At 38.9% G+C, this 13,972-nt stretch overlaps 1 protein-coding gene across 2 annotated transcripts in view; it reads left to right on the forward strand.

Moving 5' to 3' along the window:
• Positions 1-13,581, forward strand: part of LOC140242579 (adenylate kinase 9-like) — a 50,856-nt gene extending 37,275 nt beyond the window's left edge. The window contains exons 25-37 of one of the 2 annotated variants that reach the window (XM_072322323.1): positions 178-311; positions 902-1,190; positions 1,907-1,918; positions 4,048-4,275; positions 4,721-4,972; positions 5,322-5,502; positions 6,117-6,318; positions 7,282-7,428; positions 7,943-8,160; positions 8,598-8,964; positions 9,673-9,771; positions 10,793-11,010; positions 11,263-13,581. In XM_072322323.1, the coding sequence (XP_072178424.1) occupies positions 178-311; positions 902-1,190; positions 1,907-1,918; positions 4,048-4,275; positions 4,721-4,972; positions 5,322-5,502; positions 6,117-6,318; positions 7,282-7,428; positions 7,943-8,160; positions 8,598-8,964; positions 9,673-9,771; positions 10,793-11,010; positions 11,263-11,477 (2,562 nt within the window). In that variant the 3' untranslated portion in view covers positions 11,478-13,581. The remainder of the gene's footprint in view (positions 1-177; positions 312-901; positions 1,191-1,906; positions 1,919-4,047; positions 4,276-4,720; positions 4,973-5,321; positions 5,503-6,116; positions 6,319-7,281; positions 7,429-7,942; positions 8,161-8,597; positions 8,965-9,672; positions 9,772-10,792; positions 11,011-11,262) is intronic. The other variant, XM_072322324.1, reaches the window with a different exon arrangement.
• Positions 13,582-13,972: the final 391 nt, after the last annotated feature.

Here is a 13,972-nt window from a genome sequence, read left to right on the forward strand (position 1 = left end):
TCATTAATCTCTATCCAGATATGGTGTTCGTCAAAATGGAATATATATGCTGATGCACCATATTAATGAAAACTGATGGTTTAGCTGCCTGGGGGCAAGAGCTCTGTGGTCAGATTACGAATTTATAGAATTCCACTGATACCAAGCCAAATTATGTTGTGTTTTACTGACCGGTAGGGAGAGGAGGAGCAGGAGGTGGAGTTGACAGACTTTGAAGAGAATGTGAAGGGGAATCTGATGGGAGAGGAATCTCTCTCAGTGGACTCTCTGGATAAGATTGTACCAGAATGGTGGAATATGGAGCCTTTCAAGTGAGTTCAGTCTCTTCTCACTAACCTCAATACTAACCTTGTGATGTGTGTGTATAAAGAAAGGGTACACAAAACATTATGCTTTGTCCTGTGAAAGTAGTGTAGGCGTATAGTAATATTATGTCTGTAGTGTTTACATATGTGGCACATTTCACACCATACACTTTTATGAGATATTCAACTTTTCTAAATGATGAATGATAATACATTCCTCAAAAGTGTATCCATTGTTAATATCTCTGATAAATGTTGTGAGCACTGTGTATTGTAGTAAGACCAGTTTTAGTACCATACTGATCGTAAAACAGCAGATATGAGTAAGATGATAACTGATGTAGTAGGGAAAAGCCATGAGTTGACATTGCAATTAAACTGTAATCCAACAGCATGAGACCATCTAATTCTTGATACTCAATGGAATACTTTATTCAGATCTTTGAAAACCATGCTCTGCCAGAGACGTGTTGAAATAATGATAGCAATAATCTTTGCCGTTAAATATGTTTTGCCTTTTTATTGCCATGGAGGCTGCAAGTGTGGAGATGCTAAGACGAAATGCAATAAATAGTTTCCACTGTCACACACTACAGGTCCACAGGCTTCATCCTAGAGGGCTTCCCTCGTACAGTGGAGGAGGCTCAGTACATGGCAGACCATGGCCTCTTCCCAGATGCCGCTGTCCTATTGGCTGTTGAGGACAATGACATCACAGATAGGCTCCTCCCACCAAAACTGGACAAGTGGCGCAAGCGACGGGACAGGCGAGTGGCGAGGCGAGAGAAGCGTAAGGCCAAGAAGAAGAAGGAGCGAGAGGACGCCATCAATAAGAGGAGGCAGGAGCTGATAGCTGAGGCTGATGAGAGGAAAGCCAAGAGACAGGTATGGATGCTTGTTTTTGTCTAGTGCTGGTCACACCCACTTTATACACAATATGTGTCATCATGCTGTCTGTTTTTACTCTTTTGTTCCATCAAAGTCACAAGCTGAAGTGAAACTGTATTATTGTTGTGGTAGCAACATTACTTATAAAACATTGCTTATGTTTTCGAGAGATGTACAATCTATTTGGTGTCACCTTGAGTCTGCACTTGTGTTTGCACTATGTTTGATTTAATGACAGTATTACTTGTTATATTTTAATTAAGTTTATGATGACACCATTGCATTCACCTGTATGCACTAATTTGTTTAATAATTTATAGATATACCCTTCTACATATTACATGCCTCAGCATTGTGTAGCAGTCATTCAGTTATTCAGTGATTCACTATGTCCATATGATTTTGCATATTAATGTTTCATCATATTCATGTCTCCTTAACTGTACGCATTTGTTCACTGCATGTGCACTGCAATTTGATTTGTCAGTCTGCTAAAATAATGATCCAAAGTTGTCCGTTAGGTTAACTGTATTTGTTTGCAAATTTGATAGGGGGCATTCACCTACATTTTTACATCCCTGCATATGTACACGGTATCGTCATTGCAATCACATTCATTGTCTTTGTCACTTGTATTTCACCTTACCAGATATATTGATTATGTATTTCTGTTGTCTGTATTTCATCTGATTTTCCACCATTATAATGTCCAGGCTGAACTGAGGGTAGGTTACCATGTAGAATACAGTGTACACTAATTTGCATTCTTAACAAAAACTAACTGTACAGCAGTGAGCAATTATCACAAAGAATATATCTGAATACGACAAACCATTTAATTTCCTACATGTGAACTGATTGAGATAACTGAGTTTGCATGTCTGATGCAAATACTTTTCCCCCTTTCTCCTGTTTGTCAGTCTGTCCTAGTTAGTGCATGTACAAGCAAATTCTCTCTCTCCCATCAAGTGAGCCATCTGATAAATGATATGTAACTTGCATGCATTAAGAGTGTGTGTAGTCTTAAATGTGGACAGGTCATTATAACAGAAGTATATGCATGAACCTAATCCCAGGTTGTTGTTTATAACTTTGTTTCCCCTCCATAAAAGTCGTGAGCTATTGCAAATTTGCATTTAGAAACCTTGAATCTAAAATACTGGTTACATGTAATTGGTATTAAGATAGCTGATTTAAATCTATGATAAAAGATATCTAACTTTTGATGCTAGAAACCTATGACAGATCAAGATAATAACTGTATAACTTCAGATGCACTGTTACAAAGTTATTCAGAGCTCAATATAGTAGGTAAACATCTTTGCTTTTGAGAACTATGTTAAAACATTTTCATAAAGATTTGTACTTAGAAACACCTTGGAATTATGGCCCTTCAAATGGTGTTTTTAAGATGTGTGATGCAGGAAGTGTGCATGTGTACATCAAAAAAAGTGTCAGAAGGTGTTTGTGCATTTTTTGGTTTTTATCATTAGATTGTATCCCGTAGCTAAATATCTGTCTTCTTTGCCTTATCCTCCATCAAAATCAAGTAGATTTAGCATAGATCATCAGTCACTTGGGACTTGCCTGTCAGCATACATAGTAGAACCTACACTATTTTATGATGATCTAATGCAAATCACTTCAAATAGCAGTAGTGCCACAGGATTTGTCTTCACCATTCAGATCTGCATTCTTTTTTTCTTTTTTTTTGGGAGGGGTCATAATTTTGTTCTCATTACAAAAGCCCCCCCCCCGCATTTTTATATGAAATTCATTTAGCTCCAAACAGCGAAGTGATGAGGACAGTTTGAATGTTTGATTCAAGACCTTATGCTTAAAGAGTGGTAGATAATCAGTATCCATCTCTTTCATTGTTTAGTAGAGATAGTCATGCTTGCTAGATTTGCGTTTAATACATTTCCTCTCCTCCCTATCCCCATGTATGTGATAGAGTAGTGTGCTGTTATTACCTTCCATACTAAAAATTTCCTTTTTCACTGACAAATTTCGAACTTGTTTGACCCATCCAGGAGTAGTACATAGTACATGTGAGCTAACACTGTCAATGGAATGGTTTTCACTTGTGTAAGAATTATGCTTTACGTAAAGTGACATGAAAAGAGCAAATATTTTCATGAGTGTGTAATTTGATGAGAAGATGTGCTTTGTCGTAAGTATGGGTATGGGTTTGTCTTTAGGTTTAGAGCTGATTCTTGTCAAATGAAATGAAGCAGCAGATTGAAGTGTGGAGCTATTAATACCCATACTCAGTAGTAAGATAGCCCCCATGCAAGTCACAGTCACAGATGTAGAGGCAATTATTAAGATTGCTAGATTGCCAAAAAAAAAAAAAAAGAGGAGCTGAACGGATCATATTCAGAATACATTGTAAACATAAAGTACTGTTGTAGAATATCTGTGAAAGAGCACATTACTTCTTTGTTAATACCATAGATATGTTGATGTTTGAAATTTGTGAGAGAATTTTTGAACATATTCACTGTACACTCATTCCTTTCCTGAAATATAAGCATCCATATAATTTTTTTTTTCTTTTCTTTTTTTTAGCCAATATGAGGCATTCTTTAAGGTAACAAATAATTAGATATGTGAATGCATAGTTGCCAATGTACAGAGCATTATTAGACAAGCTGATTCTCTCTGCTTCCCTGTTACCTTTCATTAGGAGGAAAATTAAGAGTTTAAATCCAGCTATATATCATATTTGTCACATACTCTGCACTTTTCAAAAGCAGAGAATATGAAGAGGTTAATGCATCGTCTTTGATCATGCAGTACCTTCCATGTAATGCTGAACATTAAAATATATTAATCTTCCATCACCCTGCAGGCTCAGAGGGCAGCTGAGAGAGACAGTGATGAGTCTGAGGCATCGGAGGATGAGGCAGAAGAAGATGATGAGGAGGAGGACATTGAAGCCATGCTGGCTGAGGAGTTTGAGGAAGAGGAAGAAGAGGAGGAAGAGGAGGATGAGCTGGAGGAAGATGCTGTGGAGAGACTGAAGAATGAAATAGGAGAGGTGTACGACGATGACACAGGGAGGCTTCAGGCACTTCAGGTAAGATTCACAGAGAAATCAAATGTTGTCATCAATCTAAGGCTAGCACTTTAAATCTGTACAATGTATGTACACAAATGACTTAATGTCTCCAGAGAGTCCATGCTGGTTGATTTGTCATGTGTAGAACTTTCCTGCTTGGATTGTTTAAGATAACAACAATGATCATGAACATAGCTTATGCTTTTTGTGATATTTTCATGTCAGTCAACGAATACCTCATATTCATCATTTGTTATTCCGTAAATATCTTCTTCCTTTGCAATTATCAATATACTTAAAATATCACAAGTTGAGAAAAGTCATACTCATGTCGCTACCTTACAGTTTGGCTTAATAGTGATGTCCAATAAAATTTGAATATATTTGAGCAGTTTTGATCAAAAAAAAAAATGAACAAAGTTTGTGTGGTAATGGCAGAAAATGATATTTGTTCCTGTTATAGGAAACACTGGAGGAGATCATGATCCCACGTATGGAGCTAAATGGAGGTCGCAAGCCCCACATCGTACGCTACACCCTTGAGCAGACCCTACGACCCATTGTGGAGTTTAGAGACAGTCTCTTTGAGAAGGTCTACCCAGTCAGAGAACATGTGGCCCGCAAGATGCTCCAGATTGGCTACAAACACCAGTCTCGTTTCGGGCGCTGGTGTCCTGCCAAACTTTTACAAGGAGACTGCATTCAACCCATGCAGGTGAGAACCAGTCAAACCTTCATGTGTTGAAAGCTGGAGGCACTGCCAGCTATGGACATGTTTGACTCTAATCAACTAATCTACTTGTAACCTCCTAAGATAAACATTTACAGTCATCTGAAGTGATTCTCACTAATCATGACACATGCTTTCTAATAATTTATGCTGTACTTTCTTCTTAGTGCTTGAAGCATTCTTTAAAATGAAGCTCTTATTGAACTTGGTGGTATTGTGATTTCTTTTCTTTTCTTTTTTTTTTTTTTTTAGTACCAAGGTGTCTGCAGACATTGCTTGTAGGTATATATGACAAAATCTCAATTGTATGTGTATACGTTTTTGATCACCACAGGGCCACACCTACCCAACATTCCCTGCTGTGTACAGGCAACACATCTACTTCATGTCCACTCCCCAGCTGCGAGATGACTTTGTCATGCACCCACTCAAGTACCTTGACCAGCCATCCCCAAAGCCTGTGGTTCCTGTTAGGATGGCTATCATTGGGCCACCCAAGTCTGGCAAGACTACATGTGAGAATCCACAACTCATATCACTTGCTGTGATATTTAAAACAAACAATAAACAATGGTCATATGGGATGAAAATAAAGAATTATAATGCTGTACAAAAAAATTAAGTATTCTCTTCAACTTGTGTCAAGACCAGTTGTATTTAGTAAAAGATCATAAGGACACACAATTGTGGATATCAATCTTTCATTGATGACTAACGCTCGTTTGTCATGCCACTTTGTGTGATATTTCCTAAACCTTACACTGTTATCTCGTATCACCTTTCAATGACATCTCACAACTTGTCTTCAAAGAATGACAGGTTATTAAATTGATTGGGTGCATATGACAGAAAGACCAATGAGTATGCATTATATAATCTAATTAGGTGTAGAGAGTGGGGACTCTATAATCTCATTAGTGGCTGGTGTGTTTTGCAGAGTTGATAGCTGGATCAGTAAGTCTTAAAAACTGATTATCAGCACTTTATCAAGTGTAATACAGTGTAGTTATTTAATGGGGAAAAGCCTAGGTTACATAAGTTTAATTTGATAATAGTGATAATATGTAGTACAGTGAGTTCATGTCTGAAGTTGGATGATAGTGACTGTTGTGGCATGATTCCTTTCCAGTGGCCAACCGGTTTGCATCTGATTATGGCATGATGCGGCTGTCCATCGGTGAAGCTGTCAGGTTTGTCCTGATGCAGCAGCCCAAGACAGAACTAGCCAAGCTGATCAATGCCCAAGTCAGGAAAGGAATCCCACTTCCAGATGAACTGGCCATCAGGGCCTTGGAAGTCAATTTGCTGGACACGAGGTCTTCCACAAGAGGGTGAGTACCAACAGTGGGTGCAAAGAGTTACCACTTGATATATAGGAACACATATATGGTAAGCAGAACTGATATTCGTGGTTGGTATGTAACCGGAGGGCAATTTTAATCAGTGGCTCGAATATTTCACCAGAAGGATGCACTATTAGGGGTGTATTCTGCTTCCAGAAGGTGTGTACAAAGAATGAAGGGATGAAGAGTTACTCTAATGCCTGGTGAATATTAGGGGATATGATGTTATAAGGAGAATATTTATATTATATTGGATGGCTATGAATGGGATACCAGGGAATATTGCACGAGTTAGGGCCAATATTGCACGAATCGAAGATGAGTGCAATATTATCCCTAACGAGTGCAATATTCCCTGGTATTCCATGAATCAAGGCCTTCCAATATAATTATTATCATCTGTACAATCAAGTAGAGCAAGCATAAACTGCACAAAATTACCCGGCTTCTACTCGTCTTTGACGTTGACTCGGCAGTCACATCCCAGCGCTGAAAAGGGGAAGCCCCTAAAACTGCGTACATGAAACAAACAACTAGCAAGATGCTTGCGCGCTTGTGAATTGTAACAAAAACGACGCGCACTAGTAGCAAGCGTTTGCGCATCGAGACAGAATTGAATATGGTATGATCTTGAACGGCAAGTAACAACGGTAGCCTATGGGGAATTATTACGTTGGCCTATGCGTTTCGTTCAATATGCTCCGATATTGAACGGTAAAAATTGAACGGACTACAATACGCGTTTTTAATGCGCCGCTAAAACGTCCTATATAGATGATAATAAGCATTGCGTCATGCCACAAGATGCTTTTAGAGGTTGTCATGTTTCCCTACTGCAATCACAAATGAAAGGTTAAGAAGCCTGGGCCACGAGTCTTACTGGCCTGCTTGCCAACTGTGTATTGTAGCACACAGTGTGTAATCAAGTGTGTTCCTGCTTACCTGTGACAGATATGTACTGGATGGCTACCCTGTGACCAAGCACCAGGTAGACCTGATGACAGAGCGTAGTATCATCCCAGTGGTGGTCCTGGAGCTGGCAGTAGACAGCAGGGAACTCATGGTCAGAGGCATGAAGGACAGACACTCTGCTGACAGGTAAGGTTGCTTGATGACTGCATCACTCAGATTTAAATATATGATGCCAGGTGACTGATGAAAGCAGACATACTCTATTTATTGCTCTTTGATGGTGATGAGAATATTCTTTGGTAGCCTAATGTAACAAGTGCAAATGCATCTGGAATTAATATGATACTTTTTACTTTTATAGACATCTTTTGTACAATGAGATTTGTAGTGGAATGAACATCCCATGACTGTGTGTGAATTGTGTATTGGCAAACTGTGTGTTAGTTTGACTGTGCTAACTCACTTAAACAGCTTTTGGTTGAAAAGAGGAACGTTCTTAACTGGCTCAAGTTAAATTGTTACAGTGATTTTGTAAATTTACGTTGTTGAATTGACATGTAAAGCTATCACAAAGTGTTTGATCATGGTGCACATGTCTCGTCAAAGTGTAGTAGACCCTTGGACTCATAAATAGTATGACATAGATGGATCAGTAGGAAATAGCTGTTTTAGGGCATCTCCTTTTGGTCTGTCATCCCAGGGTGCTACCCCTCCATGACAGTGCCCAGATCCTTGCCGTCAAGATCGCTGCCTGGCAGAAGGAGATCACAGCAGTCAGGGAGTGGTACAAGGAGCAGCACAGGAACTGGGTCAGTGTCAACGGGGAGAGGTCCAAGTGGTGGGTGTGGAACCAGGCCACTGAACATGCCCAGACCAGTGTCAGGACCATCCAGAACTACCTCCAGAGGATATCAGAAGGTAGGCATACAGGAAGCATCAACAGGATTTGTCAACCTTGACAAGCTAATTACAGATGTACAGAGAACCATATGTTCTGTTTATCAATTGAAGGGCACAATGGTGATGTAGTCTGTAATTTGTGCAGATGAGAAAGTAATTGAGAAGCTTAGATTTTAACTAAACATATTGTACTTACCGTTAGAAGATGTATTGCTGTGCTATGTGTACCACTTGCCTGACTAATTCAAGTTTTGAATGCAAGGCTTGTATCTATGTGAGGAATGGATAATTGATGGTCTCTGTGTACCAATGTCATTAATATCACAGGGCATAAATGAGCTTATGGGCAAAGATGGCAAGAAAGACTCGCCAGAAACAAAAACATTATTTTTGAAACTTTTAGTCACGCAATGTAAGCTCAATGCTTTGGTTTCTGATTACTTTGCGCACTGCAGGTAAGGCAGCTTCCATCGCCGACATGTGCATTACTCCGAAGGAGTTCTTCTCCCGCCTCGGTGACTTTGGTCAGTACTGTCCAGTCAGTCTAGCCAAGGATGGTGAGTTGGTGGACTGCTCCGTCCAGGTCCATTTGGACAATGCTGCTGAGTTTCGAGGGCGATACTACAAGATGGAGAATCGTGAGAAGTTGGAGGAGTTCCTGGCCCGGCCAGAGCTCTATGTCCCTCCCCAGGCTCCTAGGCCACTCCCCACTCCTGACATGCTGCCCAAGAAGAGGACTGCTATGGATGCCAAGAGCATGTTCCCCATGCAGATTGAGCTTCAGGGTTACTGTCCTGTCACCTATCTGGATGGAAAGCTGAGGTGATTATTTAGCAGCCAACTACTGACATCACTTTTTACCTCCAGTCAGATTTTATGGGTTAAATTTTGTATGAAGGCTTGTAGGGGGAGGAATAAATCCTGTATTTGGGTTAGTCCAAGACGTTGGGTCATTTGTGACAAACTAGAGCTCAAAATCCAGGCCTTATTAAAACCAAGCAAATATCTGTCATTAATGACTTCAGAAAAAAACAACAACCAACCAACAAACAAACAAACAAATGGTACCCCCACCAAGTTTTACTGCTCATGTATTATGTGTTGCAATTCAGACAGGATGATTTATCACCAATGTTTTATAATCGTGATATCCACATAATGGAGGTAAGAAAATTAATTTGCGGTGCAGCAAACCCATGAGAGATTCTGATTTAACGATGCATCACTATAGCAGTGAGCAAAGTTCATATTGACACAAAATCTAACCACATATGAAATGGTTTTCATTGTGCAATAAAAAAAGTTGGTACCTCCGTTGCATGGATGGGCATCATGCAATTTGTTGACCCAACCCGATGGATTGACTGATTTACCATATTGTCCAGATTAAAGTATGGAAGTAGAGATGAATTATTTCATATCAATTTATATCTAGACCATGATTGCAATGATAGATGTGCTATTTTGCAGTTGATGCCTTGCATCATTACATACAAGTTTCATCTTTGAATTTATTACCTCTTTTAACAGATATGAAGCTATCATCCCAGGCGACCCAGAAATCATTGTGGAGTACAGGCAGAAGCTGTACTGCTTTGAATCTGAAGAAAAGCTGCAGAAATTCATGAGGTGAGAAAAGTGGATTGGAAACTATTCCTGATGCAGTCTCTTTACTAATGGTGAAGAGAGAATCTGAATTGTGAATTTGAATTCCATACATGTCATTGTAATAATGCTAGGTTGTCAATGACATCACTGGACCAAGATGATACTATGACTGAATAGTGCCAAGTGATTGGCATGTGTCTGTCATGTACATAGGAGAAACAAGATTTTATTACAATACTTGAGGTGAATGTATGATACATACATAGGAGAGACAAGGGGCTCTTAGAAGTGGCTGGTATCTGGTAGTAACATGGAGTCTGGTTTGACAGATGTGACATGATTATTCAGGATATGTTTAAAAAAAAAGAATGTAGAAAAGAACCATCTAAAATGTCAACTTACCTTGGTATGCATAGGAGAAATCTTCATGAAAGCACTGAAAGGAAGGTAAGAGATTGTGAGAATATTGTGAAAATCAAGAGAAATTGGATAGTTACTGAAGAGTTTGATGAAATGAAGATTTAAGGGTGTCAGAAGGATCCACTGTGGATATAATATATATATTATGATTGTCATAAAACTTGGATTACACCATTTATTTGTTTGGTGTACAAAATGTCAATTTGTATGTGATATTGCATTTTACAGAACTCCTGATCATGACAGATGCTCATTTCATTTTTTTCAATACTTTCATTTCATTTATTTGGCAAAAATGAAATGAAATTTGGGAAAGTTGTGAATTACATGATAATAAGATACAAAGCAGAAAGGGAGTACAAAACATACTACTAGTATTCAAGAACCATGTTACCATGGCAACTTGTTTGAATTACAAGATGGAGTCATGCATAATGCTCTCACATTTAGACAATGAGTTTTCATATACTTTGATTTCACTCAATCGATCTTAAAAAAGATCTTTAAATCCTTTTAAAGAATGGTTTTCAGTCCAAATCACATTTTCTGTGGGTAAGTAGTCTCCTATGACTATTGACTGTCACCAGTGTCATATGCCACATTCTCCCCTCTCCTGCCTCAGACACCCGGAACACTACTACAACCTCAAGTTGCCCCACAAGCTGCCCCCTCGGAAGGACCCTCTCCTGGTCACCTCCCTCCCTATGCTGGGTTACATGGAGCAGACCATCTCCAGTGCCATCTCCAAGGCCCTCACAGCCGTTGGCTGCTTCAAACCAAAGTTTCCCTTTGTCACTCCTTCACGCTCAGCTCTCCTCTACCTAGCTTTCCACCTCAAAGGTGAGTTTGGATTCTTTTCTGATGCAGGAATACTGTCAAATACTCTATAATAGTACATATATTTGACCTCATTGTTGGACACTTTGTAGTGCCATAATAACATTCCTAGCATCCTCTTGTTATTGTATGATGGAAATTTAATTCCTGAATAATCATTGATCATAAGATTGAAGCATATATAGGCATTTTCAAGTTCAATTTGTAGCGTAACCGATTGCCTCTTTCACTCTCCTTATTTGTCAACTTCTCCAGCCTACAACCCTAAGAGTTCCGAGTATGTCCGCAAAAAGTATCGCAAGAAGCTGGAGCAGTTTGAGGAGCACTGTGAGCTGATCCGGTATCTGGGAGACCACATGGGGCCACGTTACCGTGGAGATGATGAGAAACCCATTGACTTTGACCACAAGATGCTGCTCTTCCTCAACCTGAAGGGTCGGGAACCTAACCCAACCACCCTGGTGGCATGAGGTGTGCCAGTATATGAGCACTGGAAGGGAACTCATTTGGTACCATGCTCTTTGAGTGACACTTCTACATTCCTGCAAACAAGGCATAATGCTAACAATTCAGTTCAGCTGTTACCAGTTTAGACACCATAAGCTAACCTATATGTACATCATGTGATACATGACTACAATAGAACATTGTATTCTGTGGCTTGCCTTATATGTGTCTGAATGTTTCAAAAAGCATCAGTGCATCCGTCATACTCGCCATCACACAACATGTAAGTGGCCGCATCATTGTCTTTGCAGAGAAATATTTCATTTATAGTCATTGCCATTAAGCTGGTGAAGATTGACCTGGTTAGCATTTCCTCCAGGTCATGATGCCAGGAATATATTCACTTGTTCCATATATCCACAACTTTGAAGGATCCAGCTCTTTTTGATACATGAGTAATGAGTATCAAGAGGTGACAGCTAGTGAATCTCAGCAGTCACTGCTGTCATTATCACATAATATCACCTTGTGACAAGGGATTGTTGGGAAGTGTTGGAAGAAAAAATATTGCTGTTCAAAGTGAAATTTATTGTTGAATAGAAGAGTGCTTTCCAGCTGTGGCTGTCTAACTCTACACCTTCTTTGCATTATATCAATGTAGTGCTTTCCAATGTATTCCGTCCTATTTCCATCAAGATTTCTATTCTATAGTGATTATGTATAATATGTATGATTTGTACAGAAATATTACTTTCCAAGTGATATTGGCAAGTAAGAGAAATTATAATTCAGAGACTAAAATAGATGTATTCTTTGTTCTTCTGTGCCTAGTACACAAAGATACTTATCAGGAAGTATGTAGGCCTTTATGCTAACCCTTAAAGGTTACAAATTTATGTGTATATCAATACTAAAAAAAAGTTCTAATTACAACTTCTGAAGAGAATCCTTGATATTTACAGCTATAGGCCACTCCCGTTACAACGAAGTCCTTGGGACCGGCAGTTTTCTGTCTAAACATCCAGATTTCGTTGTATCTGACAGCAAAGTACATAAAGATATGTGGATAATGATTTTGCAACCTGAATTTTTGCTTAGTTTTACCGTGAATTTCTGTTATAACTGTGTTCATTATAGCAGGAGTGCACTGTACCACAACTGCAGCTAGAAGTTCTAAAGCTGTTTGCTCTCTCATGTAGCTATTGTACTGTTCTTTGAACATCTCTCTATATAAAGTGAGGCCTGCTGAGGAAAGATCATAGTGGCTCAAATTTGCAGCATAAAGCACCAAGATCTAGTGTTTAATCATATTAAATTCCATCTACTTTAGCACCAAGAACCCCTTCAGAGCGCAGAAAACTTATCTTCACATATGTTTTTGCTGTTTTACAAGAATGACTTACTGACCAAATATAACTCTGGGTATTATGAGACATGTAACCACATTTGACATTTGAATGCTGTAATACTGAATGCAAAAATCATACAAAGAGGAAACAGAGTACATATTGTCTGAATCAGGAACTACCCTTCCTTCCGAGACAGATGATCATAGGTCATTCCTGAATTGGTACTGAGTGTACGGCTCCACTTCTACTTCATTCTTTTTGAGGCATGTTTTACATTGTCCTCACATCACGTTTCTAAATGATATGCAAGGCTTGAACACAAGTGAGACTAAGTGAGTGTAATGACAAAAACATTAAATGTTAATGTTAAATATGTGTCTACATGATATGAATTTATAAAGAAGTGTATATTTTGATGTGTACATAAAATGCCTTACTTAATAAATGATGTGCTTCTTCAAAAATTGGAGTAACTCTGATGTGTTCATATTTGTCTGCCCAAAGTCGAGTACGCTGTTAATAGTGATAGGGACTGCAAGAATTTGTAATGTGTAACAAAATGTTTAAACAGATATATGCATAAGTTGCTAAATACACACGCGTAGAACAATCGCCATATGTTGAGCCCCACTTGCAGGTGAGAGGACCGTCTTGTTAGCATTTGTGTCGAACAGTGTTTTGCAAAATCACATCGAACCATGTGACATGTTGAGTATGACTTTAGTTTATTTGTAGGACTGCATGTGTGAACAAAATGTGTGTAAAGAGATGGAGAAGTGGGTGGGGATAAGGAGAGAATGTTCTACTCCTTTCTAATGATAAATTCTCTCTGAATTTGTACCATCAATACAGGTGTGGAAGCATCTGCTAACCACAGCCAAAGAATCAGTCATGTCCTCTCCTATAACCACTGGGGAATGAAGCAGATGTCCACCCCTTCCTGTATTGAGTTTTATCAGTTTGGAATTAGAAATTGTGTAATTTGGTGCCCATGTATAATTCTCATCTGTTATTGAAGATGGTCCTGCAAGACATTTTGAGCATTTTTTGCCAAAATTTTTGTCAAGGATGAATGAGTCTAGAATGTAGGACTGACATGACTTAGTAGATGGCAGAAATTTAAGAGACTTCTTTGGATTATTTATTTTGAGAGGAAAAGAGCTGTAAGA

Source organism: Diadema setosum, chromosome 19 (genome assembly GCF_964275005.1).
Source record: "Diadema setosum chromosome 19, eeDiaSeto1, whole genome shotgun sequence".
In the NCBI taxonomy this organism is placed as follows: domain Eukaryota; kingdom Metazoa; phylum Echinodermata; class Echinoidea; order Diadematoida; family Diadematidae; genus Diadema; species Diadema setosum.